Source organism: Mesoplodon mirus, assembly GCF_964341445.2.
Source record: "Mesoplodon mirus genome assembly, chromosome: 7".
NCBI classification, from domain to species: Eukaryota; Metazoa; Chordata; class Mammalia; order Artiodactyla; family Ziphiidae; genus Mesoplodon; species Mesoplodon mirus.
In genome coordinates, this window is record NC_138983.1 from 138715573 (window position 1) to 138742748 (window position 27176).

The 27176-nt window shown below is 49.5% G+C and overlaps 1 protein-coding gene across 2 annotated transcripts in view; it reads right to left on the reverse strand.

Moving 5' to 3' along the window:
- Window positions 1-577: 577 nt before the first annotated feature.
- OPCML (opioid binding protein/cell adhesion molecule like) overlaps window positions 578-27176 on the reverse strand; it is a gene marked incomplete at both ends in the record, with an annotated part of 1094036 nt that continues 1067437 nt past the window's right edge. The window contains 5 exons of one of the 2 annotated variants that reach the window (XM_082627771.1): window positions 578-678; window positions 12987-13013; window positions 13932-14083; window positions 14559-14679; window positions 15062-15199. In XM_082627771.1, coding sequence (XP_082483897.1) covers window positions 578-678; window positions 12987-13013; window positions 13932-14083; window positions 14559-14679; window positions 15062-15199 — 539 coding nt within the window. The remainder of the gene's footprint in view (window positions 679-12986; window positions 13014-13931; window positions 14084-14558; window positions 14680-15061; window positions 15200-27176) is intronic. The other variant, XM_082627772.1, reaches the window with a different exon arrangement.

Consider the following 27176-nt stretch of genomic DNA (forward strand, 5'->3'; position numbering starts at 1 on the left):
AATGTTTCATATATATTTAGAGAGAGAACTTCCCAGAAAGAAAGGATGTGAACCCTCATGTAATCAGACAATAATAAACATGGAAGGAGTGATATGTACATTAGTCAGGAAAATGGTCCAAAGCTTAAAAGACGCAGATAATAGGAAACTTGGATACAATTCTTGCTGTGCACTACATTATAAGTGAAGTTGTGTCTTCAGGGTGTTTATCACGAGGCACATTTTCTGCCCAGATGGAGCTTATGGTTTACTGGGGGGGTCGGGTTGGTGGTGACAGTGTTGGGAAGGCAGAGGAAAGGGAAGGGCCAAGGTAGAGGAACAGATTCCATTTTTGGACACACCAATGAATGATTATCCTACACATGGTAGAACCCTGCACACCCCTCCCCCCCAACCCCACTCATTCAAACTGGATAGAAAAATCAAATAAACAGACCAACCAAACAAAGAAAAAATCAAATCAAGAAGAAGAACAGAAACAAACAAAAAGAAGCCCAAACTGGTTTGCTCTCCGCAGTGTAGGTAAAGTCTGTGATATGGAGAAGCAGGCGTTGCTCAGAAGACCTATGGTTTCTTATCAAAACTTGATGAAGAAGTGGGCAAAGAGGGTCCCTGATAGCCAGAGGCAAGCCAGTGCTCTAGAGGCCGAGTTTACACCATCAATGACAGCTCCAGGCCCTGTGTGGGAGAAAGAGAGACAGACCCATTAGCGCACACCCAGAGGGCACCATCCTCATCCCCTGACAAGCACCGCATAGACATGCTTCTCTGTGAGCAGCTCCCACCCACCAGTGACCCTTCCAAGTCTGCGTAAGTGGAAAGTGCCCACTGGGAGAAACTCAAAGGGGCTTATCGCTGGGGTGCCTGGACCCTACAGCCTGCTCTCAAAGACTGGGGTTTAAAAACTAAAAGAGGTAGAGGGAGGGAATGGTTACACGTGCAGGCTGACAGGTTAGGGCAGGACCTTTGTAAGCAGCGCCTCTACCTGTGTTCTCTCCTTGGAAATCGTGTCCAGAACAGGGGTGGGAGGGGAAGGAGGGGGATGAGGGTCAGAGTGGAGGGAAGAGGTGGGAGGAGGAAGGAGAGGAAGAGAAGATTTTGTGAAACACAGGAGTCTAGGTGTTGATGTGGCTGACTTTTCATCTGGTGTGACTGGGATATTGGGACGGCGTCTCCCAAAGCCGCTGAGGAAGAATGAATACGTACACCCAGAGTTTTAAAGACTATGGTTGGGTTTATCCCAGCAGTCAGCGATGCGTCTCCAGAGGTGACAAAGATGACCCCCGTTCTCAGACCCAACAGCCACCTTACGCCCCTGCCTGGCAGGACTCTCCCTCAGCCTCTGTCTTTCTTCTTCCCTCTCTCTGGCCCTTTTACACAGCCCTCATGAAACCCTCACATTCCGCTGTGAAATAAGACCACGGAATCACAGGTGCGATTCCTTTCCCTTCATCTGCATCCTTGAGAAGACAAACCATGTGCACTCGGATCGCCTTGCCTGTTCCGAGGGCCCAGGGTGGAAGGCTGAGGGTCCAGCTCTGCCCCTGTACTCCTCCATCACCTTTATTTACCAGCATCAGAATTTAGGGTCATAAGCAAGACAAGAGTAGCCAGCGAGCAGGGAGCAGAGTATTCCGGGGAAAGCAAAACTAAGTGTTAGTCCAGGGATTAGAAGCAACTCTGTAGGGCCAGTGACAAACGGAAGGAGTGACAGGCAAGAAACACAGGGCTTCACCGCCTCCTTTACTAGTAAATTGGCTTGTTGGAAATAACTTTACTACTGAAAAAAGACTCAGTGGTGCAGGGTCTCCTCAGACAGGAGCCATGTCATGTGGCTTGCTGGTCATCGTAATGGCACGGATCCAGGGCTTGCTGGGCAGGCAGAGATGCTGTCAGCCTGGGGATGGATGGTTCTCTCACTCCAGCAGCTGGCATCCAACTGTTCCCAACTGTTATAGAGTATTTGCAGATAAGGGCCGAGTCCAGCCCTTAGCCCATTGCTATGGTCCCCACGACAGCTTCATAAATATTTATAGAAAGTAGCCTGACCCTGGGGCCCCATCAGTCCAGGCATATATCCTAGGAACTGTACTGGCCTACGGAATGTGCTGAGTTCGAAAAGGCCCAGTTTGAAGATCAAGGTAATTCTCTATATTGTCTTCTGCAAAAGATGAGTGATTTAGATTTTTAAATGAGTTTAAAAGGAAATGGGCAACACAGATGTATAACACCCATATGTTTTTGTAAAGAATATTTAAAGTAAAAAGTATATATTGTATATATGATATATGTTCACTAGTTTTATATATATATATATATATATATATATATATATATGTATGTATATATATGCATGTGTGTGTGTCTTTGTCTAATTCATTATATTGATATCAACTTAAGAAACAATTGAATGGGCTCCATTCTAGATAGACAGAGGCCTTTAGTTTAGGAATCACTTTATTCCAAGTTCTACCAGTGGGCTTAGCATTTCTGGGGATGTCATGCTACCAGCACAAGGTTGAATGTAGCTAAAATAAACAGGAAAGGAGGAGTATTAGGAAGACAAAGCAGTGCGAGCTGCAGGGAAAGGAGGAAGAATCATCAAGAGGGCAGGTAGCAGTGGCAGGAAGACGTTCATGCTGCTTAGGCAGGGGTGTTACAGCCTCAGCTCGCTTCAGCTGAGTTCTCCAACGAGTGGAACTCTGAGGGGCCTCGGTAGGCACAGAGCCTGCTCAGCCGCTTGTGGGGGTTGAGATAAGGCATATTTAGATGGTACTTTCTATGTGGCAAACATGACTCTAAATGCTGAACATCTAATCCATTTTATCTTTATGAAACCCTATGGCATTCCTATTTTATTTTTATTTTTTATTTTTTCCTTGTTTAAAGGGCTCTTAATATAAAGCAGATAATTTTTAGCAACATTTCCCAAACTTTTCATTATCCAATTGGCTGAGGCTTCTCAACGATTATCATTTCACAACATCTCCATTTTTTTTATGTCTTTATTGGCGTATCATTGCTTTACCATGGTGTGTTAGTTTCTGCTTTATAACCAAGTGACTCAGTTATACGTATACATATGTTCCCATATCTCTTAAAAATACGGAACGCTTCACGAATTTGCGTGTCATCCTTGCGCAGGGGCCATGCTAATCTTCTCTGTGTTGCTCCAATTTTAGTATATGTACTGCCGAAGTGAGCACGGCATTCCTACTTTATAGATGGGGATTGAGAAGCAGAGCAGGTACGTACCCTGCCTATGGCCACGTAAGACAATACACCCAGAGCTGGATTAGCACTGAGTCACTCTGTCTACAGGGTTGGTGCCCTTGATTATCACAACTCTTACTTCCTCTCTGTGAAAAACAATCCTTTGTGCATGTTTACCAGAGGCCACGGCATCATGGAATAATGGCCTGGGGATCTGGAGACCCAATTTCTCCATGTGACTCTGCTGCTTCCTAGCTGAGTGCCAGCTCCTCTCTGGCCTTGGTTCTCCCACCTGCAGTGAGAGGAGGCTGGGATGGATGACCTCTGAGCTCTTCTCCTTTAGTACCCTGAGTTACTGAATGGCTGGAAACTCTGCATCTGGTCCCAGAAGGGACAGCTGGGGAGCAGCCAGATGGCCTTTTCCAGTGGTACAAAACCATCACCACTCCTGCTTTCTGCACCTCAGCATGCCATCTCCTGAGACAGCAAGAGGGCACCAAACATTCCTAGACCCTAAAGTTTCCTTTTTTGTAGCCTCATTTTCTACGCATTTTCATGAAATTTTATTCCTTGGCAGGTATTAGAAGCCCTGCTTTAAGCATCAGATGACATTTACTTATTGTCAGAGTGCCTTTGGCCAATCAGTGTATGAGAAAGGGCTGAGCTATTCTGGCCAAAGAGTTTACCTAATCTACTAGGATAGAGATGAAACTAGCCTTGCTTTCCTCCTATGGATCCTGGACACATTTGATATTTGGCAGTTGGGCCTACAGGAAACGAGGGGCCTACAGGAAGTCTCTTGGGCTTTGTTCAAAGCTGGGAGAGAGTGGCTTACGCCCGTGTACCATACTCCAGGTTGGAGGAATGTAAGACAAAGGCCATCAGCGATGAACTGATTCTTTAATAGCATCTTCAAGGTAACCCTGATCCTACTGGAAATGAGGGGAAAAAAACAATCTGGGTTGGATCTCTCCCATAGGCTTTCTGTATGCTAAGGCCACTCATCTGATTATGCAAATGCTTCTTTGTGCTTTAATACAGAAGAAGCAGTGGATTGCTGCTGTCTAGCGAACTGGTGTGGTCCCATGATTACTTCTATGCATCTGCCCTGCCTTGGCCTCGATGCTTTGTCTTTGCAGCCCTAAACCCTTTGGGGTAAAGTCTCTGACCACTGTAAAAGTGCAACCAACGCTTGGGACTTTGGCTTCAGGCCAATTTGGGCTTAAATCCTGACTCTGTGGCTTGCCAGCTATGTGATCTCAGACAAAGCACTTACAGTTTTCTCCTTGAAAATAGGGGTAATAATGTGGAGTTTTCAGGATAAAGGGCTGGAGGGATTAGGACAGTGTCTGGTAGGAAGTAGTCATGTGATCGTGGGAAGGGCTGCTCTGGTGGGTCCATACCCCCTACCTTCCACTTGTTAGTTGAGGCTAATATTGGCTTATTTTGACCTTTTCCAAATACGTTGATCTGGAGCTGGGTTTTGGTAGGTGAGATGGGTGAGAGAGACCTCCGGCCATTAGGGCCTAGGAGGAGGGTGTGGGGCACTGGGCAGGGCAATGAGAGAGTCCAAAGCCATGTTCTGTGGCAAGGCCAAGTGCAAAGGACCAGTCCACGAGGGAAGCAGACCCCACGCTGGCCTCGGAAGCCATGCTGTCCACTCAACAAATGCGTGCTGGTGCTTTCATGTGCCAGGCTCTGTTCCAAAGAGGAAGACAGGCACAGCCTCTGCCTGCACACACTCTATCTTCCATTAGCTTTTTTTTCTGGCCACGCTACACTGCGTGCAGGATCTTAGTTCCCCAACCAGGGATCGAACCCGCGCCCCCTGAAGTGGAACCTCGGAGTCTTAACCACTAGACCACCAGGGTAGTCCCCCTATCCTCCAATAGGACCTAGAATTCCTCTGTACTTGTCTAAATCAATAAAGAAACACAAATATGTTTTAAGCCCTCACAGATTCTGAGAAGAAAGTCCTTTGGAACAAAATAATCCAACCTCCCTTTCATCTCAAGAGCACCCTGCCTGTCAAAGAGGAGTGAATTTAGGAATCAGGGAGAACTGAATGTGAATTCTGGCTCTGCTAGTCACTCGCAGGATGACTTCAGATGAGACGGTTAACTGCTCTCAAACATTTTTTTTTAATGTATAAAATATGTGCGGAGGTGGTTTTCTCTATACTTGCAGGGTTGCTCTGAGGATGAGTGAAGATGATACATAAAATCACTGAGTATAAGTAAAGGATGAATAACAATTGGGTGAATTAGAACCAGGACCATAACTGCTAGTGTCTAAAACAGTATCTTTTGTGGGGCTCCTGCTTTAAATAAAGAGACCCTGTGTATACTGAATTATTAAAGATAATTGCCAAACACCCACTGAAAGCAAACGTGACTCTGGCTTAGCAAGTGACTGGTCTCTCCTGACAAGACCTGACGTGGCTCCAACCACAGGTAAAGGCTTCCCAAAGAAGGCCAGTTATTCTGAGGAAGTGCATGTAGAAGCCCAACTCTTCCTGTGGGCAAGCACCACGTTCAAGAAATCTTTATTTATGGCTAACAGTGACTCTGTCTAATAGAATAGCTCTTACAAACATCAGCCTTAGTTAAATATTTTTCAGGGATAAACTAAAAGTGAGAACATGTAATTATGCCCTTTCCCCTCATTCCAGACGCTCCTTTTCCCTTCCTCGACACTAAAAACGTATTGCTTCCTTCTTTCCTGAAGTTGAGCGTCTTTGAAAAGCTCACATGATGACACAAAGCCACAAAACCAACTGTGAATGACAACAATAACAACTAAATACCTTGAGGACATATGCAGACCAAAATAGTTAGTCCTCAGCACACAGAAAGAAGAGATAAAGAGACAGAAATGATCAAGAGATAAATTCCAGAAATGGTAAATGTCACAAAGGTCAATCAATCAGTACGTGTACTCTGGGCGGGAGGGAAGATTTTATGGTACGGCCACGTGTGAGGCCCAGCAGCAGTAAGACAGTAAATAAAGAAAGAGGCAGACAAACAAATGAGTAAAATAAAGTCCACTTTGGAGAAGCTACTTACTTTGTTAAATTAAATATACTACACATTACACACTTTTAAAAAGCAAATTTGGTTGAGGGTTTAGCATAGAACTAACCTGCAGGCCTAGCTCTCCTGGAAGCAAGGGTTTGCTGCTGCGCTCATGCGCTGGCTGATCACCCTCTGGAGGAACAGATTTTGAAAATCAAAGTACCGAAACTCAGCACAAAGCTCCCAGAAAACTATATAAGTTTACTGATGAGGATCCTGCCTCACAAGAGATTTTGAAGCTTAAAAATGGAGGGTCCATAACAAGTGAGAAAGGTATTGAAATGTCACCCTTTTCCTTTCCATGACTGCAACGAAAATAAGGCACAGTTCTTCAGCAAGAAGTTCGAAAGCAAAGTGTTGCTGTAATTCTACTAAAATAGCAGGTGGTAGGGTGATCACATGAAGGAAAGAAAAGAGAGAAAAAAAAAAAAAACCCACAGCCGAGTTGAACTTGGTGATAGCGCAGTGAGATCAAGGAGGCATCTGAAGTCTAAGAAGATACAGTTTTGTTCTGAAATTTGTATGGGTTTTATAAATATGAATGTGAACTATGTGACCTTCTTAATGAGGAACCAAAAGGATAATGATGTTTTTGGTGATTAAAAGAGAAGCAAGGAAATCTAATTAGAGGATGTGTGTGTTACACTTGTTGGGGAAACGTAAACCTATTTTCAGCAGTGCCGGCTGATGAAGGTGCATCATTCCCCTTCAAAGGGAGCTTTTCCTTCGTTGCCTTTAATTACAGCAGAAAACAGGGCCCTGTGTTGTTCTACAAGGAAGATGAACGGGGCTTTGCAGCTCCAGGAAGCCATGTGGATAAAGAAGCCAAAAAGGCAGCCATCTCTGCTTTGTGCTCCCACAAAGCCCAAGGCCTAGGAAGTTCATATCAGAAGTTAGTTCAAACCAGTCAGCTCATCACAACCCTGAAAAAAGCAGGGCTTTGGTCTGTGCCAAACCAGAAGCTGGGGCGTGTGCTGACATCAGCACAGCCCGAGTGCTGTGTTAAAGTCTAAATGCTCAGGCTAACGGCCAGATGTCAGCGATTCAGACGGAGCAGGGTAGGGGCGCGAGGCGGTGACAAGGAGCCTCATCAGGAATGAAATGTGAAATGTCTGCATATTTTTTCCTAATATGTTGACATTTCACAGGTTGGGGAAAACACAAATGATGAGGCTGCTGCCGTCAGCCAGAAACGACGGTGTTTCTCTCTGACTCATTCCCTCCCACCTGGATTTCAATTGTGGATTCGGAAAATAAGAATCATACACGTTATCAGCAGGAAATGGACAGGCACGTGCAGCTTTTGATGTCTCTGCAAGAAGAAATCATTTGATGAACGCCTTCCTAAACAGTCTGTCGGGATGTTTGAGATAGCCTCCCTCACAAGGGAGAAAGACCCTGCGGGAGGGGACCCTAAATTTCAAATTAGAACTGGGATGTAAGGGGGGCTGGAATGCAAGGGGAAGTGTCAGCATTGTTGATTTGGCTTCCCTGTGGGGCAGTGGAGGAGACTATGGACCTTTTGAGTATTTGGCCTTCCTTTGGTCAGTGAGGAGTTTCACCCTGTAAGAGGCTATAACGGATGCTCCATTGACTGGAAGATGCATTTATTAATCCAACCAGTGCTTAGTGGTCAATAAGTATTGTGAGATACAGGGCTACATCCTTTAGTGCGGAAACAAATACAAACAAAATATAAGCCTAAGGGGAAACTACCAAGAGAGTCCAAAAGATGGGTGAGTGATTCTTCAATGGGGTTCAGAAATACTTTATGGACGGGGTACCGTTGAGTGGAAGCTTAAAGGGTAAGTACAATTTTATCAGGCGGAGAAGAGGGCAAACGCCTCCCTCTGTGACCCTTCAACACACTGGAAGAGACAGTATACCTACGGGTTAGAAAGAAACATGGGTTTAAGGTCAGACAGACCTGGGTGCAAAACCGGATGTGAACGTGTCCTCCTACGGTGGAATTCCTATCTGCGGGAAGGATTCAGTCACATGGCTTAAATTCTCTGAGCTCCAGGTGTACTCACCTCAAAGGGTTCTGAGCTGTCTGAAGCCCCTTCTGGCTAACACCTACCAGCTAGTAGCTTCTTCTCTGCTCTAGTGCAGTACTTATATTCTATATTCTATTGTAAATGTCTATTTACTTGCTTGTAGGAGGTTGGGAATTCTCCTCCTCTCTGTACTTAAATCCTAAATCTAACTCCTGGCACACAGTAGGCTCGAAACAAACATTTGCCGAATCAGTGAATTGATGGACAGAAGCAGCATAGTCGAGGCTGGACTGTGCAATAGGATTGGGCATCCCGGGCAGGGCGGGGCGGGTGTCTAGCATGGTGGATGCAGAGAAGGCAGCGGGGAACTTGGGGCCACGAGGGAGGTTGATCTCAGAGCAGGAAAGGCCTTCAAGGGTTTTCTGGGAGGCAGTTTTCAGCAGGATGTGGACAGGTTTATTCTGAGTTTGGGAAGGGCCACCTGGCCCCGAAGCGGCAGATTGAAGAGAGATTCTCAAAGACAAGGGGACCACCCACCGGTAAGAGAATGTCGTAGCCAGACAAGGCCCCTGCCCCGGCGTGAGTGAGATGGCAGTGGTGGGAGGGCTGGTGCCTGCTTGCTCCAACCTGCTGGCTGACAGGTGTGGGGTGAGGGAGAGGAAGGGGTCAGAATGGCCGTGGAGACTGTAGTGAGGTGGTGGGTGAGAAGATACGGTGCACGTTTGAGGAGGGAAGGGGTGCCAGGGAGAGAAAGATGGAGATTCCCCTGGGACATTCAGGTAGCAGAGCGTCTTGTGGCTCAGAATTGAGGAAAGTGCTAGGGACACAGACCGGGAAGCCCCCCGACTGCTGCTCAGAGACTGTCTGGCTCCCGGGTGCCTACGCTTCCCTGGGAGAGCTTGCCTACAAAGCACATACTCAGGACCATCCCAGGAGATTTTCATGAAATGGGTCTGGGATCAGGCCCAGGAATCTGCATTTTTAAAGCACCCAAAGTGGTGGGCTAAGATACAACTCTTGAAGATGCCTGAACACACAGAAGACCCTTCTCCTCTTGCTGTAATGCCACCCATGGGCAGAAGGTGGAGGGGCTAGAAGCAGATTGAGACCGAGAGGGAAGAAAGCCACAGCCAGTCACATCCTAGAAGCCAGAAGCAGGGTGTTGGGGGCCAGGGAGGTCTGGGGCTGAGGGGAGGCTGGGTGTTCGGAGGGACACAGGCTGTGAGACTGAGGCATGGATTGGGCTGGATTGGAGGTGAAGGGAAGGGAGATTCAGGATCCTCAACTCCTGCACCCAGCCTGCAGGTCTCACCTGGAGCCACCTGGGGGAAAGGTGAGGTTGTTGGGAGCCTTTATAGAGGAGTGCAGGTGGGGGGCAGGGCGTGAACCAGCTTTCCGTGGGGGACCCTGGGTGAGGGCAGCCCAGGGTGCAGGATGAGAAGAGCTGGTCCGGCTGCCTTTGGTTGATGAAAATCCTGTCTGAAGAGCCAGCCTGATATGTGTATGTACTCTAGAGGAATGGCCATTAGCAAAAGAAAATATAGATTCTGTCCTCATAGTTTCCAGGGGCCAAGAGGTAGGCCTTCTTCCTGGATGCTCTGAGGGGCTGAGGCTTTGCCTTGAGGAAAAAATCCCGAGCCCAGATGTTGCATCAACCAGAATATTTTGCCATTTCCATTTGCAGTGACAAGATTCCTAGGAGCGGTCCCCATTCCTGATACTTAACTCTTAATGTAACTTTTTGTGTCACTGCTGCAATTGCACAGATAAAGTGTGAGAAATCTGTTTATCTCTCGGCAGCATCCCCCTCCTTTCTGGCTTCGTTTGGCTTCTCTGTCCCTCTCCCCTGCCGGTTCCAGTAATACAGAAATACAGATGTTTACATGGCTCATTACGTGCCCCACACTCTGTGCAGTGCCGGATGTAATGAAGTTCAGAATGTTCCCTCCTCGCACCCTAAGGACAGGGGGATGGGGCCTCTTGCTCAAGACCCAGTGGAAGCAGAATGGGCTGGCAAGTTGAGAGAACGTGAGCAGCGTCTGCAAGAGGCAGAGCCGTGGCCAGCAAGCTGAGCCCGGCCGCCCCTGCTGCGTGTGGACCTGGCCGGGCTCCAGGATGCCAGGGCCCAGGTGGCCTCCGAATGCCTCACCCACTCAAGAAAGCTTACGGATACTTCGAGCAAGTTGCTTGCAGTAGGCACAGCACCTGCTGCCATTCCCAAGGTTACGGATGCCAGGTTTTGGAGATCTGCCTCTTACCCTAGTTTCCCTTTGTTTTTCAAATTCAGAACAGAGACTTAGAAAGCTGGAAAGAAGCCTGGAGTCTGTTTTGTTCTGCTCTTATATTTCACAGGCAACCACGGAACAGAGAGCAGCATGGTTTGTGCCAGAGTCAGGACTGGAACTCAGTTTTCCCCATCCCCGTGCTGGTCTATTCTCTACCTTCCATTGCCTCTCCAGTCCCGGCAGTGGTCCGGGGCTAAGAAAAGTGCACAGTCTGAAATGCCACTTTGAGTTGGCACTCAGCTGGGTGACCTGTTCTATCTGTGCGGCTTCTGGAGGGGCAGCAACTGGTGGTGGGTGAGAAAGAAACATCCCACGTCAAGGTCAACCACTGATTCATCTTTGAGCATCACCCACCCTACCCGTGTTGTCTCTCAGTTTGCCTAAGCACTTCCCATCTCAGCCCACTGTCTTCATAGCCTGTGTCTTCTGCTTTCTTTCGACACTGCTTTCATCTCATTTCCCTTTGTTCTGTGCATGTAGGTAGGAAACATAGGAAAGACATGTTTGTGTGAGAGGCCTGTCATGAATGTATGTTGGGATGGGTTCACGGTGCAGAGTCCAAAGGGTCTCTAAAAACCAAGCTTACAGTCTTTGTCGGCAAACACAAATGTGTGCCTGGGATGCAGGGTGTCTGTTTGTGTGGCTTTGGGGAGTATAAGCAGATCGGTTATAAATGTTCAAATGGTCCTTTAAAAGAATGCATTCAGATTAGGTGGAAGAGGGGAGACAGAAGTGGAAAATGGGTTCAAACAAGCTAATTGTTGACACGGGCTTGGTGTGGTTGTGGCTGCATTGGGATATGAAGCTGTGCCTTTCCTAGGAGCTGAATTGTGTCCTCCAAGTTCATAGGTTGGAGCCCTAACCCCCCATGTGTATTTGGAGATGCAGCCTATAAGGAAGTGATGAAGGTCAAATGAGGTTATAATGGTAGGGCCCTGATTGGCTAGGATTAGTGTCCTAAGAAGGAGACACACCAGGGAGCCCTCCTCCACCCCGCAGCTCTCTCTCTCTCCCTCTGTCTCTCTGTCTCTCTCTCTCTCTCTCTCTCTCTCCCTCTCTGCACATGCTCAGAGGAAAGGCCATGTGCAAACGAAGTGGCCGTCTACAAGCCAGGACGAGAGCCCTCATCAAAAACAGCTGACAGATCTTCCTGGCTTGATCTTGGCCTTCTGGCCTCCAGAACTGTGAGAAAACAAGTTTCGGTTGTTTAAGCCCCCAGCCTATGCTATTTAGTTATGGCAGCCCTAGCCGGCGAATGTATCCTTAATCTCCACGCACTGTTGTTCTCGGCTGTGACATGCTTCTCTCCCGAGTTGACGGTACAGAGGGACAAGCTCCCGGATCACCTAGCTGTCAGTCCTGGAATCTTTCTGTTGGCCCCCCATGGGCAACCCCACTGACTCAGGGGTGACGGCAGGGTCAGTGGCAGAGCAGCAACCCAGCCACACCCTTTCTTCTAAGTTTTATCAAGACCTAGGGATGGACATTCACAGACACCAAGGTGTGGGCAGAGCCAGTGGCCCATGATTGTCTCGGATCCAGAGCTGTGGAAAGGGCAGCTGCAGAGCTGATTCCAGATCTGGAAAACTCAAAAGTTACCATTTGCTATGTGGCTGACATTGATTCCAGACAGGGAGGGTGAGGCTTCCACTCGGGAAGCAGAGCTGAGGCCCCAGCTAGCACGTGAGGGAACGTGAGAGTGTGTGTGTGCCCGTGGTCCACACCCTCATCCTTTGGGAAAACCCTCCAGCACTGAGGAGGGGTCTGGGTCTGGGTCTCATCAGCACCTCTTCACTAGCTATGCGAACTTCAGTGTCACTTAGCCTCCTGGGTCCACCTCCTACCCATCTTTAAAATGGGGTTAATAACCTGTCTTGCACGGAACTAGCATGATGCCTGGAAACCGATAAATACTTGGTAAATGGTAGATATTATGATGATCATTTTGAATCATGACCCAAGTACTTCTATTTTTAAATGAAGCTTTCAGAATTAAGTCATTAGCCCTTTTTGCCTTGGGCAGGAGGAATTATACATTCATACTAGTGTGATTTCCCCATGGAGACGATCATCTGGTAATCCATTTGGTGTCTAGGCTGGGTTCCCCTCGCTGCTGCTGTGTACAAATAGCAGAATACTCATCCCTCTTAAGGCCACGAAGTCAAAGTTTATTCTTTTGGCATGGGGGAAGCCCTTCTCTGGAAACATATCACGATATTTCATATGTACATGAGTGAAAGCCATCATATTCTACATGCTTGCTACCTAAACTGTGCAGACCAACCCCCTGAAGTCTAGCCACTGAGGAGAAATAAACCAAGGAGGTGGAGCAGGCAAGCCTGTCTTTGAAGGAGGCTGAAAATCAAAAGCATAGGCATTCAGGCAGGCAGAGGAGTGAAGGAACATGCTATACCCACCTGCCACTGCTGATGAGGGGCTTATTTCTAAGACACACACAGCAAAATGCACACACAATGCAGAGAGAAAACAAAAGACATAGATCACACATTTCAGATGGTTGGTGGACAAAGTTTAGTTCATGTCAATGCTGAAAGCTTGTTCAGGGTCTGAGGTCCACGTGAAAAATGAATACCTTTTCGTCCTATTCACCAGACGCTTCCCTCTAACCGAATCTCAGCAAATAAACACGCACATACACACACGGACTATCGCCACAAGCTGGGCCTGGCCCGTGGGGTGAAATGTTGCACAAGGAGATGGACACAGCAGCGCGAGAATTGAGTGAGGGAGGGTGAGGTCTCCCGAGGGGCCGCTCAGGGCTCTGGAGGCCCCTCCCCCCGTGTGGGAGGGAGAGACCTGCAGAGAAGGGATGGCTGTCTCAGCTGTGGACAGAGCAGTCGTCCCGATGAGGAGTCAAGCCCCCTGCTCCGTTCACTTCAATGAATGAGAACGTGACATGCAATCAACATGAGAATCATGATGGCAGCAGGTAACTTGGTTTAAAAATTTTAATATAACCCCTGGAATCATCGACTCTTACTGTAGAGGGTATCTTAGAACTATACCTAATTTACCCCTCCGACCAACAGACAGTACTACAATCGACCTGTTCCATGGTTCCGTCTTGTTTACGGTAACCACTGTGCAACTTGGTTCAGAGTTTGGTTTACTCCTTTGCTGAGGTGCACAGCTCACCTTGCATGAGACCAGGAGGTATCAGTTATCTTGCAAACACCACATACCGTGTGCCAGGAGAATGACGGTAGAGGTGCGTTCGCATCTAAGGTGGGGGGTTGAGCCCTACGGACCGACACAGGCCAAGCAGGGTGCGCCCTCCTCCCGCCCGAGTCCCTGGAAGCGCCCGCCCCGCCAAGCCCCACGTCCAGGCCTCCTGCACTCACCATACAGTGTGATGCTGGCGTTGGTATTGCCAAGCTTGTTCGTGGCCACACAAGTATAGTTCCCATAATCCTTCTCTGAGACGTTGAAGAAGGTCAGTGTGGATATGTGGCCTCTGTTCTCGATCCTCATGCCATCCAGGCCGGTGGCCAGCCTGCAAAAAGAGAGGAGGTGCGACGGGTTTGGTTGCACACACAGAGTGAGGCAGCAGAGAGGAGGGCCCGGGGAAGCCCAGACGCCGCAGAGGGATCCACGCACACGCTCTCCTCCTCACAAAGCCCTTCCCTCGGACCAAGCCAGCCCTTCTACCCGCCAGCTGTAAGCACCGCGGCCTCCATCAGGGGCCGAAAGGGAAGGGCGCCCACGCTCCAGGGCTACATCCCCCTAGTCCTTGAAGACCACCGTGTCTACGGCTAATCTGATTCTGAAACAAGGTCCATCAGTTTTGTCCACTTCCCAGCTCCCTCTGTGTTTTGTTTCTGGTTCTAAAAGGAGACTCTGTTATAATGGAGGCTGTAATCAGTTTGGTTTTGCTGTATCTTCCCCCTGGGCTTCATCACCCTCCTTCCACGTGGGGAACGATCCGTCAGCTCTGCTTCGGACATGCCCTGTTTCCGCTTTCAAGGTACCTGGTATCTTCCTTGAACCACTGGAACTCAGCCGTGGGCACCGCAGAGGCTTCACAGCTCAAGATGCCCTTCTGGCCAACAGAGACACCTGTGTTCTTGGCTTTGGAGATGTAGGGCGGGTCTGCAGGGAGATGCAGAGCAAGTCCGTGAGACAGGTGAGACGCACATCAGTCACCTGCTGCGCACGTCCCCCTGCCCAGCTAAACCATGATGTATTTTAGGAAAAGGACTTCTTGCTTGAAGATACTGTGTTTACCCCAACATCTCTTCAAGCCTTCACACTAGCCCAGAGTTCATGAGTCTCCCCATTAGCTAAAAGTTCTGAGAGTCACAGGAAGACTCCATGGCCCTGGAGGTGGTGATAAGCACAACAATCTGATACTGTATTTTCCTGCTGGAAACAACTAGGGTCTATCAGAAAATGACATTGCCATTACCTCTTTGTCCCCTTAATCCCCATGCCCTCCTTTCCCCTGGAACTCTCTGACAGTGGGTCTACTCACAGTTGACAGTGATTTTTACTTTCCGCACATCAGGGGCAGCAACATCATTCAAGGCGCTGCATTCATACTCCCCGGACTGGTCACGTTTGATGTCAGAGATTTCCAGGTATTCGTCCTCACTCACAAAGCCCTGGCCATCTGGGAGGAAAGAAACAGACAGAGACAATCAAGAAACTGTGAAACCAGGGGCATAACTGTACTCACAGAGCTTAGAAGAGAAGGAATACAAAAAGGCATAAAATGGAGGTTTGAACCTCAAGTCAAAGATTCTGGACATTATGTTGGCCCCACAGTATTTGACGAAATTCTCTGCTTGAGTCTTGGATCAATGGATTTTTGTCCAAGTCACTTGAACTTTTCAGACCATTTGATAAGAAGGGCATATTATTATTTTTCTTACATGATTATTATGAGGATTAATTAAGAGAGTACATATGAAATACTGTGGCACATTAGTAAGCTTTGATATTTTTAAACAGAATTGTCATGATCAATAATATAATTTTTAAAATGTGGGAATAACTTTAGGGTATGTGAGTATGGACATCTTCATTTTTCACAATGTAGAGATGCCTTTGTACACAGAGTACAAACTACTAACTACTTGTAGAATGAATAAGTGACCATTTAACAATTTGATACAAACAGACACAAAGCAGCTGGTTGGTTTCAAACTGTTCTGGAGAAGATAAAGTGGAGAATGAATGAATGAGGAAGCCCTTCTTGACTGCTATGTAGTAGGTGCTCAATAAACATTGGCCAACATAAAATAACCCTGAGATCCCCAGAACCTGGGGTGAGGGAACTCAATGGGTGTAATACCTGGCTTTGTAGGACATTCTGGAGGCTTCATGCTCAGGCTTTTGTGAAGCTTGCAATTAATGATCCTAAATACTCTGGGGCTGCAAAATTTACATTTCTTGCAGTCACTATTACACGCTCTTTCAAAATCTGACCCCTCTGCTTGCAAAGAGGACAGACCTTCTGTCTTAAAACACAAATGTCCTGAGGCTGTCAAAGCACCAGGCTCCTGTGAAAACCCAGCCAACCCAAAGGTCGAGGAGAAAGTACATCCATTTGCATTTGTTTTAAGCCTGATACCTGATTCCTTTTTATGCTCCCTGCATGAAAGCAAAATTAGTTTTCAGAATGATAAAAACACATTGTAACTTTTCTCACACCCTGTAGAAGCATAGCTGATCCAATGGTTGCTCGACAAACTAAGTCTGGGCCCATGATGGGTGTGGCACAGGAAGTGGGGTGTCCTGGGGGTGGGCTGATGGGCAGACATGAGGACGCTGCTTTGGCATCCTGACTCTGCTCCATGTGGAAGCATTGTGGTATCCCTACCACCCTGCCCCTTTCCCAGGACAGTGGCTTTTCAGCTCTCGGGGCCTTGCTTGCCCCCATCACCCAGCCCCACCGAGGTCACCATGCCCACCCAGGCTCTACCTTCAGTGTCTGGATGTTGGTGATCAAGGCCAACCCCAGAAGGTGTGGGGCTCCAGGCAAATATGTAAACAAACCGAGTCACTCAAAGTCAGCTAGGAGCCCAATCTCATGCTATTCTTTGAAGGAAATCGTGCATCCGTCGGCCAGCCAAGCAATCCACTTACCAGGGCACCCTCCTGGAACTTAGGCCGGTTGACAGGCCCCAGGACAAGCCCACAGGTGAGAATTTCAGGATCTTGGGAATCTGGTTGAACCCATGTGAGGACTGGCTAGAAGTAGAGGCGAAGGGGGAAGTGGCGTTTAGGACAAGTTCACACTTCCCAGTCTGAGATCTGAGTGTCCCTCCTGAATGGCATTGCTGGCCTATGCTGGTCCCAGGCACCAGATGGGAACTTTGAAATTTTTGAGGAAGATGCTCCAGAGTAGGTGCCTCCTGGGACCCTATTTGTTGGGATCTCAGGGTGGTGGTGCTGGTCATGACCGTCGACCCCAGCAGACATTTAATCACCCAGGCTGGTTCATATCTAATTCCTCAAAGCTCATTGGAAGGAGGTCAACATCCTCTCACCCTTTTTTCCTTATTTCTCTTAGACTTAAAGAATCGCAGAGTTGAAGGGGATTCTGAAATCACTTATTTCAGAGCATCTAATAAAGATAAAAATTGCCTCGCTCATTGAAATGATGTTGGTTGACCAATCTAAGTGGTTTTAAGTATTAAACAACAATAAAATCAGACAGACCAAAATGACTTTCCAGATTCAGCATGCCTTTTTTGCAGTAAATAAATACAACAGGATGGAAAGGATGGCTCTCTCCTACTAAGGCTCCATCATTCTTTCAAAATGTACCACAGTGTATTTGCCACAGGTAATTAAACCCCCTGCACTTAACCAAACAAATGAGCTACCTATAGTGGGGCTGGCAGGGCACACCCCAGGCCCCAGGAGGCACCTGCTCTGGAGCATCTTCCTCAAAATTTTCAAAGTTCCTGTCTTTGAATTGGGGGAGTTGGGGGGAATTGCTAGACAATAAGGCCACCCTCTGCAATGCGGGACTTTATCTTCACTATCTGTACTGCTGCTTTTATGGACTGTTATGTGACAGCAAAAAAAGGGAGGAAGGAAGGAACAGTGTTTCACATAAAATGGGGATCGTTACGATAATACTACCTCATTAAGTGAGAAAATGAATTTTGTCAAGTTAGTGGTTGTTAGTTTGTAAAGTTAGTTTGTAAAGTAAGTGGTTCTTGGATTTTAATTTGTATATAAATCCCTCCAAGTTGTTATATCTATATCTATAGATAGATAGATTCTGATGTGGTAGGTCTAGGGTGGGTCTAGGGTTTTGCGTTTCTACCAAGTGTCCCAGGATTTCCGTGCTGCTGGCCTGGGGCCCACACTCTCCACCAAGCACTGTTCTCAGCCCGTTCTTACTCGCTTGTACATCTGGGTCTGCGAAAGGGCCAGCTGGTCAGCGACGTTTCCTGCCTGCCCTTTGCGTTGAGATCCTCGTGGAGCCGGCATCTCAAAAGACACCCTCTCTTTGGAGGTGAGAGCTTTTCAGGGCCCATTGACGCTGAGGATGTGGACCCCTGAAGCTACTTTTCCACTGGGTCTTTGTGATCTTACTGCAAAACACGCACCCACTCGAACCCAGCTTTCTTTGCTAAGAAAGGGAAGATGTTGACACTTGTCCTCACCTCAAGTCCATGGAAGGAGACGGAGATGCTATTTTCTTAATTGCTTTGAATACTGGGTGAGATTTGTAAAGCAGAAAAAATCTAGGTTGCTAAAGGCCTGGAGACCTAGGAAACTGCAAGGTGGGATGCTTTCCCTGCCCTCTCCAGTTCTGGTTGCGATGTAAAATCATGATTCCATGCCGCAGAGAAAAGGGCAGGAGGGAACAAATGTTTGAATTCTCTTTGCTAGCTGCTAGGAAGGCAGACTGCTGACTGGGCGGGGGGCAGAGGGGGGACCACATGAGGGGGGACAGGAAAGGAGGGAGGAGGAGGACAAAGGATGCACTGGTGCAAGGAAGGAAAGAAAGGCAGACGGGGTGCAGGCGAGATGCCCAGGGTGCAGGCAGGATGCTCTGGAGGCCATGGGAAAGGCTCTGAAGACACATTCAAAAGGGACTTGAAAAAAAAGATAGGCTACAAGACTATTTTTTTCTGACAAAACAGAAAGCTTCAAGTCTGCCCCACGGTTTTGCTTAATGGTAAGAGGTCCTGTAATAAGCCAGTAACCGAGAGGCATATCACCCTGCCTTATGCATTTGGACAGCCCAATATAACATGACTGGAAGCAAAAGGAAGTGGGCTCTGCATCACTGGCTGAAATATATTAAAAAATGCGGGTTCTTTCTTTCCACGGAGGAGCGCTTTGAAGAAGATAAGTTCAATCCACTGTATTAGGAAGATTAAGATCTGCAAGGATACAAATGGGGCCATTTATCAGGGATGGGGGAGGTCCCTGGACTCGGACCCCGCAGACACAGGTCTCGGGCTTGGGGAAGGGCTGAGCCGGCCCCATAGTTCTGTGGGCACAGGGCGGCCTCTTCTGCAGGGACACATATTCTGACATAACAGTCACGGAGCACAAGGAATGAGCAGCGTCCACGAGCAGGGTCTGGGCCATCTCAGAAACGGAGGAGCAGACCACCGCTGGGAAGAAGGGTCCCTGGCCCGGCCGGCTGTCCCCGATGTGACCAGCGGCTATTTTACTCACCCCTAACAGTGAGAGAGGTGATGGGCTAGATGCCGTGGGGTGGAGAGGATGTAGAAGGCAAAGTCCTTGACTTTGGATAGTCCACAATGTCATGAGGCCAGACCTGGAGTGCTTTATGTTTTTTCTCCCCAGGCTCTATTTTTCCATTCGTAGTTGCTTTTAGACCCCTTAAGTAAGGTCTGGTGGGTGGGTCAGAAAGATTTACTAGAGACGGAAGGAAACTAAGCATTCAGGGATGAAGAGCTCAAAGAGGAAGTCCAGAGTAAAGCCTGGACGCTTCCTCCTGACCCACTTCTTCTTTCTCCCTTTTCATCCTCATCCTTCTGAGCCAGCTGTTTCTCAGCCTTCACTCTTGGCCCAATTTTCCCTTCTTTTTTCTCAGCCAATTCCTTGGAATTATAGAGTTGGAAGTACCAGGAGGGTCGAAGAATTTAGCCTTCCACTTTTTTGGATGATTGTCCCTGACAGAATATCTTCCCCTCCGTGGGAATGTCCCCAGGGATGATTCCGGGGGTGGCCTATTCCTTTGCCTGACTATTCACATCATTCAAGAAATCTTCCTCATTTGGAGGCAAACCCTGCCTGGCTTCTCCCTTTGAAATGATTAAAAGTTGCCAGGGAGGTGCCCGCAGCCCAGCGAGGTGCTCCCATCCCCTCTGTCCCTCCTCATCAGCCACGGAAAGCTGCTGCTCTATCTGGGGAAGATGCTTTGTGAGGTTAAATGCCAGCATCTGTCACAGCTTTTGCCATGAGACCTGTCAGGAAGTGACTCACTATGGCACATGCCTGGGGGCAGGCGCCCTAGAGGAAATGAGCCGGAGGGGGGGACCATGGATGGAAAGAGGCATCGGTTCAGGGAGGCGAGCGCATCGGGAAGGAACGGCCACGGAAGGAGAACACGGATGAGCAAGAAAGCGGGAGAAGGGGACCTGTGGCCAGGAGGAAGGCAGCGGGCGGAGTGGGGGATGGAGGCACCGGGGGGCACTGGGCTCACATGGCAGGGCTTCTGGAAAAGCCAGAAATCCGTTTCCCTGCTGCCCAGCAAGAGGGGCTATTACAGACGATTCCTATTGATGCTGACCTTGGAAGCTTGGAATCAAACACCTCAACGACCACGTGCATGACGCTGACCTGCTAGATCACAACTGGGCTTTCTGATTGACCCTGGGAAGTAAACAGTCTCTCGCCCACTCGCCAAAGCAGGGTAGCCAACCGAGTGATCCAAGAGCTGATCCTACTCCTGTGAGGAGTGCACGAGGCCTAGGAAAAAGTGTGGGTTCACTGGAAGGTTGTGTATTTGCTGGAAACCCTGCCCCCGGGGTCCGGAGCCAGATGAGGCCAAGGGAAGGGAGTGTCTGAAGCCGCCCTCTCCCTCTGCTTCTGTCCCTGAAGGTGTGAGGGACAAGACAGACGCTGTCAGGAGTGCACATGGGGGTGGGCGCCCAAGTCCTGTCCCTCGTCCCTCTCTCTCCAGGATGCTGGCCCATGGAACATAACTGCGGAAAATGAGCCGCAGGCAGATCAAAACCTCAGCTTCAGGCTTCCCTGGTGGTGCAGTGGTTGAGAGTCCGCCTGCCGATGCAGGGGACGCGGGTTCGTGCCCCAGTCTGGGAATATCCCACATGCCGCGGAGCGGCTGGGCCCGTGAGCCATGGCCGCTGAGCCTGGGCGTCCGGAGCCTGTGCTCTGCAGCGGGAGAGGCCACAACAGTGAGAGGCCCGCGTACCGCAAAACACAAACAAACAAAAAAACCTCAGCTTCATGGCTGTCAAGGTGGCCTACAATGTGGGCTTGGCATCCTAGGCTGACCCAGGTCTTGCCTTTCTCCCTGTGGACCCAAGACAGCTGGACTGGTGCAATGGGAGGACTCAGCCTGAGTAAGTACTGACCACAGGCCCCAAACTGGACCTGAGTGCCAGGGCTGCCTTGAAATGGAGAGTCCGGTGTTAGGAGGCCCCCTTAGAACCAAGCGGAGTGGCTGGGGAAGGTGATGGGAATCAGCAGTGCAGCCCTCACTTGTTGGCCACGGTCTTGTCCCTGCTTAACTGTCAGAGCAGATAACCTCACCGGTTACCCCAGTCCCCCATCTCCCATGGTGAGGGGGCCAGGACTGACGGTATGGGAGAGGAGATGGGAGCTGCCGCCCCTGCTTCCTAGGGGTCCCCTGGTGTCCTTCTCCATCACACGCCTCCTGACACAGGAGCCTCCTTCTTTCGAAGGACAGAAACCTTAGAACATGCTTGAGCTGGGAACCGGGGTGAGGCTCAGCATTGGGATAGCTGGGCTCGCAGGACCTCAGCCGCGGACCTCAGCACTCGCCACCCGCGTGGTGTCATCCGCTCTCAGCTGCAGGCACACGGAGAGGCAATGACACCCCTCACTTCTCTGACCTCCTTGTTTGTGCATCTGCTCAGGCTGAACACGCAGCATCTGTCCACTCAGTACGTGATGGCTGGGGGTTTGGACCCCAGAACGCCCCCCAGCCTTCCCTCTCTCCTCGCTCAGTCTCCCGTCTCTGCTGGTCTCCTCTGCACGCTCTCCGTCCCCACCCCCAGCCTCTCCCTACAACACCACCGGCAAGAAGCAACTCTGGGCTCCCTGCCATTAACGCAGGGAGTGTGGACAGTGGCTCTCTAGCCATCCTTGCCTGCTCCCAACTCCCAGACCCATCCCTTCCCCACACTGGACTTAATGAAAACTGTGATGAACCCACTGTCTCATTTTCCCTTAATTAATACGAGCAACTGAATTGTGCTAAAGCCATTCTGGTTTGGAGACGGAGTCGCCGGGTCAGTGTCTCATTGGCTGGCAGGGACAGCAGCTCTTTGTGTTGGGGTCTGACGACCTTTCTCAGGCTGTGGCCTCAGGGACCTTCCCCGAGGGAGGCTGGCTTGCTGGCTGCCTCCCCTGAGGCTGACAGTCTGCTGGCTAACGACGGGATCAGCGAGTCACTGTCCCAGTTAACTGGGCGTCTAGCGGGGGAAGGAGTCCGTTAGTAATGTTCCCGGAGCTGGGGCTCAGACGGGTGCCCTGGCAGGGGTGTTTCCTAAATGGTTCCCATGTTCTGACGGGACAGCGGGGGATAACACGAGAAGGGAAGGACTCTAGTGACTCGTGCAGTGGGACTGTCCAGAAAGACAGACTCTGACATTGGGTTCTCCTTACCAGGAGGACCAAAGCCAAGATGCAGAGGATACGATGGCGGGGCCGGGGGGAGAAGGGAGTGTGGAGGAGCCTCTCTGCAGGGAGGTCTGAGAGGGAGGGGGCCTGGAGGTATCCAGGGTCACAAGCGCCCATCAGGATGACCAGGGAGCACTTGAAAGACAGGCTCTTGTGCTCGTGCTCACAGTGACTGAACTCCCGTGGGCAGGGCCCTGCATCAGCCCCCGGCAACCTTCCCAGGGGACTCTCATCTACAACCAGGATGGCAGCCTCGGTTAGCACAGTGAGGACTCCTGTGGCCTTCGCTTTCCAAGGGCCAGTTCCCCGTGTGGGTCGGCAGGCTGACTCTGCAGAGAAGACACTCGGCCTAGTAGCCAGAAAGCTTGCACAGCTCAGAGTGCGCTGGGCCTTCTGCTGACTGTCCCTGGCCTCTGTGAAGGACCTGCATTCATCTTGCCTGTAGGTGATGCCCGGAAAGGGGGCCCGGAAGCAGTGTAAGGTAAGGACACCGGGACCAGGCCGGACACTGTCTACTGCCCTTCCTCACAGGGATGCCCAGATCCTCAGGCAGAGCATAAAGGCTAGAGCAACTTCTTTCCAAAGCACAGTGAAGATGTGTGCTTGGCTTCTTTTTTGGGTTTTTTTTTTAAGATTTCTTTTTTTTGACGTGGGCCATTTTTAAAGTCTTTATTGAATTTGTTACGATATTGCTTCTGTTTTGGTTTTTTGGCTGCGAGGCATGTGGGATCTTAGCTCCCCTACCAGGGATCGAATCCGCACCCCCTGTATTGGAAGGCAAAGTCTTAACCACTGGACCGCCAAGGAAGTCCCTTGGCTTGGTTTTCCTTATATTCTGTCTCTGAGATGGGTTCATGAGGTATAGGAAGAATCAGCACAAATCAGAGATTTTTGGAATCTAGATGATACTGTTGACCCACAGGGAAGGGACCCGAGTGAGTGCTAGAGAAACAACCAGGGTACCAGCGAGGATGCGGCCCGTGCTCTTTAAATGAAAGTTCAGAATGTGTGCCAGAGAGAGAAGAGAGGAGATGGACACAGACAGACAGACAGACAGAGAGATACAGAGAGAAAGAGGATGCAGAAGTCAGAAAGCTGGGATTTCATACACAGGCAGACAAATGGCTGAGGACAGAAGCTTGAATCCATTTGGAGAACAGGTTGGCTGACTTGGATTAAAAATGTAGCTAACATTTATATTCTATAAAGTATCTAAATATAAACAGACATAAATAGTTCAGACCAAAATGTAGAGGTTGAAGAAAAAAAAATCCATCACTTTCAAAAGCAGAGCTTACACAGCTATGGTACTGACAAAATGTTAAGGACATTTGAAAAGTTTTTATTTGTTACATGTTTTCCACTTTTATTACTATAATTTGCACTCTGAACCAACAGGGTTATTTCATTGTTAACAACTACATAGTGAAATGAGTTCTGTGCTTTATTCTAAATAAACTAAAAAAAAAAAAAAAAAAAAAAAGCTGAGAAGGAGCTGAGAGAGATAGTGCTTCTTTCGTTTATATATGTCTTCAGACAGTTTGACCTGACCTTGCCGGCATCAGCCTACACAGGCACCACTAGTTACCCAGACCCCGTTTCTCAAAGCAAAACTGTATTTTGGAGAAATGGAAATGCCCGGGGCCGACACAGCTAGCGGATATCCGACCAGTTCCCCGAGGACCCTTTAGCCACCTGACTTTTTGAGCCCATGGCAAGCCCTCCAGGGTCAGAATCTGTGGGGGGCCAGGTGGAGTCCAAAACCTTCAAATTATTTCTATTTTTTCTTTTCCATTACAGTTTATGATTAGCAGGACCTTGTTGCTTATGCATCCTATATGTAACAGTTTTCATCTGCTAACCCCAAACTCCCAACCATTCCTTCCCCACCCCCTCTCTCTTGGAAATTATTTCTAATAATAGAGCAACATCAGAGCGAATGCTTTACTTCTCACTTGCTTTGGGGGGAGTTAAAACTTTCCTTCCACACCACCTGCAAGGGCTCAGTTCCCTGGGGATTTGCACAGTAATGCCAAAAACGCCTTTGTTATTTTTATAGGTGGGTGAGTGTATTGTTAGATTTGCCTGAACAGTCCCAGTTGACACCTGTTTTCCCAGCGTAATTACCGACAGTCACCTTCTGTCTCGGTAGTGCGCTGGTCTGGATGATAAGCCCTGCGGCCCCTGTTCGCCCCGCCCACAGAAAGGCCCGCATCAGGCCCCAGGGCTGTGCCCACACTCACACCTGTACATTCAGCAAGAGGCGGTGATTGGGTCCCAAGCAAGGTGTGGCCCTTGGCTGTAGGACCCTCCTGGACGAAGGTCAAGAGTGGTCCCCAGGCTCTGCTCTCCTGGAGCTCCAGGCGCACCAGCTGTGTCTTCTCTGGGAGAACAGGGTGAGAGGCCGAGTGAGGGGTCAGCACTGCAGCCCCCCGCGGGGAAACCCAGCAGGGGCTCAAGGGCCCGAAATCCCAGTGGGTCAGAGATAGGACATGCACCTTCTGAAATGCTGTGGACGGCCCAGGGCACCGAAAGCAGCCCTATTATTTGCACTCTGAACCAACAGGGTTATTTCAGTGTGGTTATTTCCAGGCTTTTTGGAGGAAGAGCACAGCCGTATTTCTGCAGACGAGGTCCTGATGCAGCCTGACTTTTCCTGCTTGTTCTCTTTCTTCTCTTTTCTTCTCTCCTTTGTCCTCTCCCCATGTTAGTCCCCAAGGGCACGGCTGCATGGCAGTGATGCTAATTATCACTGTTCGTTAATATTTGTGAAATCCTTATATTCACTTCCAGGCAAAATGCCCACGAAGCCAAGCAGCCCTTGGCATGCAGGCCACGCCGGAGTCAGTGCCCACGTTGCAGAGCACGGCCTGGCTCTTCAGCATCAGGGGAGGCAGTGCCGCTCGGGTGCTCAGCTATGGCAGGAGCTGGAAGGGGAGGGTTAGGAGCCCTGTGCTCAGAGGGCAACGCCTCTGCCCGGGCAGGGCAAGAGTGCTTCCTGTGATGTGGGGGCCCTTTGGAAACTTTCTTGTCAAGGACCCTCCGTATCTGCACCTTGAGCTATTTCTAGGCAAGTCTGTCTCCCACCTGCCATCCACAGGCTGCACTCTTATCAATCTGACCTCTCACCAAAGGCATCCGTCTCTTTGGCTTCCCTTTTTAGCCTCATCACCATAGAGGTCACATTACACGTGACCTTCAATGACTCTGGGCCAATCATAGGAATAAGGGCTGAAAACCACTGAATCAGACATCAGAAGACCTGGGGTCTACCCTCTGTGTTGCCACTAATGGGCTGTGATTCTGAGGAACTGTTTTTACCATTCCAAGTCCCAGGTGTTTTGGGTTTTTTTTTTTTCTATCAAATAAAAAAGATCACCAGGGGCTTCCCTGGTGGCGCTGTGGTTGACAGTCCGCCTGCCGATGCAGGGTACATGGGTTCGTGCCCCGGTCCGGGAAGATCCCACATGCCACAGAGTGGCTGGGCCCATGAGCCATGGCCACTGAGCCTGCGCGTCAGGAGCCTGTGCTCCACAACGGGAGAGGCCACAACGGTGAGAGGCCCACGTACCGCAAAATAAATAAATAAATAAATAGCACCAGATGACCTCTAAGGCCATTTGTAAATTTCATAACTTATCAATATGGGCTGTGACAAGGAACCCTAAATAATTCTTTAGTTCCTGAAACTGATGACCATGGTGTTGATGGATAGAACAACCCCAGGAGCTCAGGGCCATTGGCCCCTAAGGAAATATTAGAAGGTCCCTGCAGCTGAGCACGCTTGCTGGGGAACTGACCTAGCTGCCCACGCTCGGTCTGGGGTCTTGACGACGCAGACCCAAGGACAGAGATGCCGTGTGACTTCAAGGTGGCCCTCATCTGTCACCATGGTGCGGCTGCTCCATGATGGGGAGGAGAGAGGTTCTGACAGTTATGAAGGGCCGTGTATGTCTGGGGGTAATGTCTCGAATTAATGGAGAACATTAATTATTTCCTTTCCCTGCCAAGACTCCTATTCACACCAATTTTGACAAGTATCTATTCTTTTTCCCTCCTCTAGATGGGCAGATTGGAATAATGTCTTACAGGTATAACTAATAATCCCCTTAGATGATTTGTGGCCCATTTGCAGAGTGCACTCCAAATGCAGGACAGCGACGCTCTCTCTGCTATCTGTCCTCCCTGCCTTCGCAACAAATATCCCTCCTTTGCTACGTAGCTCACCTCCTGATACTTCCCAGCCAGGGAACAGATGCTGGGCAACAGGCGCGGTGAGGACCCCGTGCTCGGGACCACAGCCCACCCCTCCCCTGCACCTGCACAGCCAGAACCAGCGACGGCTACACCAGACAGACACAGCCACGGGATCTGAGGGGCCGCATGATGGTTAGTTTACGTGGCACCTTGACATGGCTCCGGGCTGCCCGGATAACTGGTAACTATTGCTGGGTGTGTCTGTAAGGGTGTTTCTGGAGAGATTAGCATTTGAATCTGAAGACTGAGTGAGGCAGATGCCCTCACTGATGTGGGCACCTCATCCAGGCCTTGGAGGACCTGAAAGGAACAAAAGGGCAGAGGAGGGCACATTCTCTGTCCATCTTCTCCTGCCCTCAGACAGCTGCACTCCTGGTCCCCAGGCCTTCAGCCTCAGGATCTGGGACTCACACCAGCAGTGTCTCCCACCTTCCCCAGCCGAGGGCCCCAGGAAAGGGAGTTACACCATCCCCTGCCCTGGTTCGAGACCTCTGAATCCC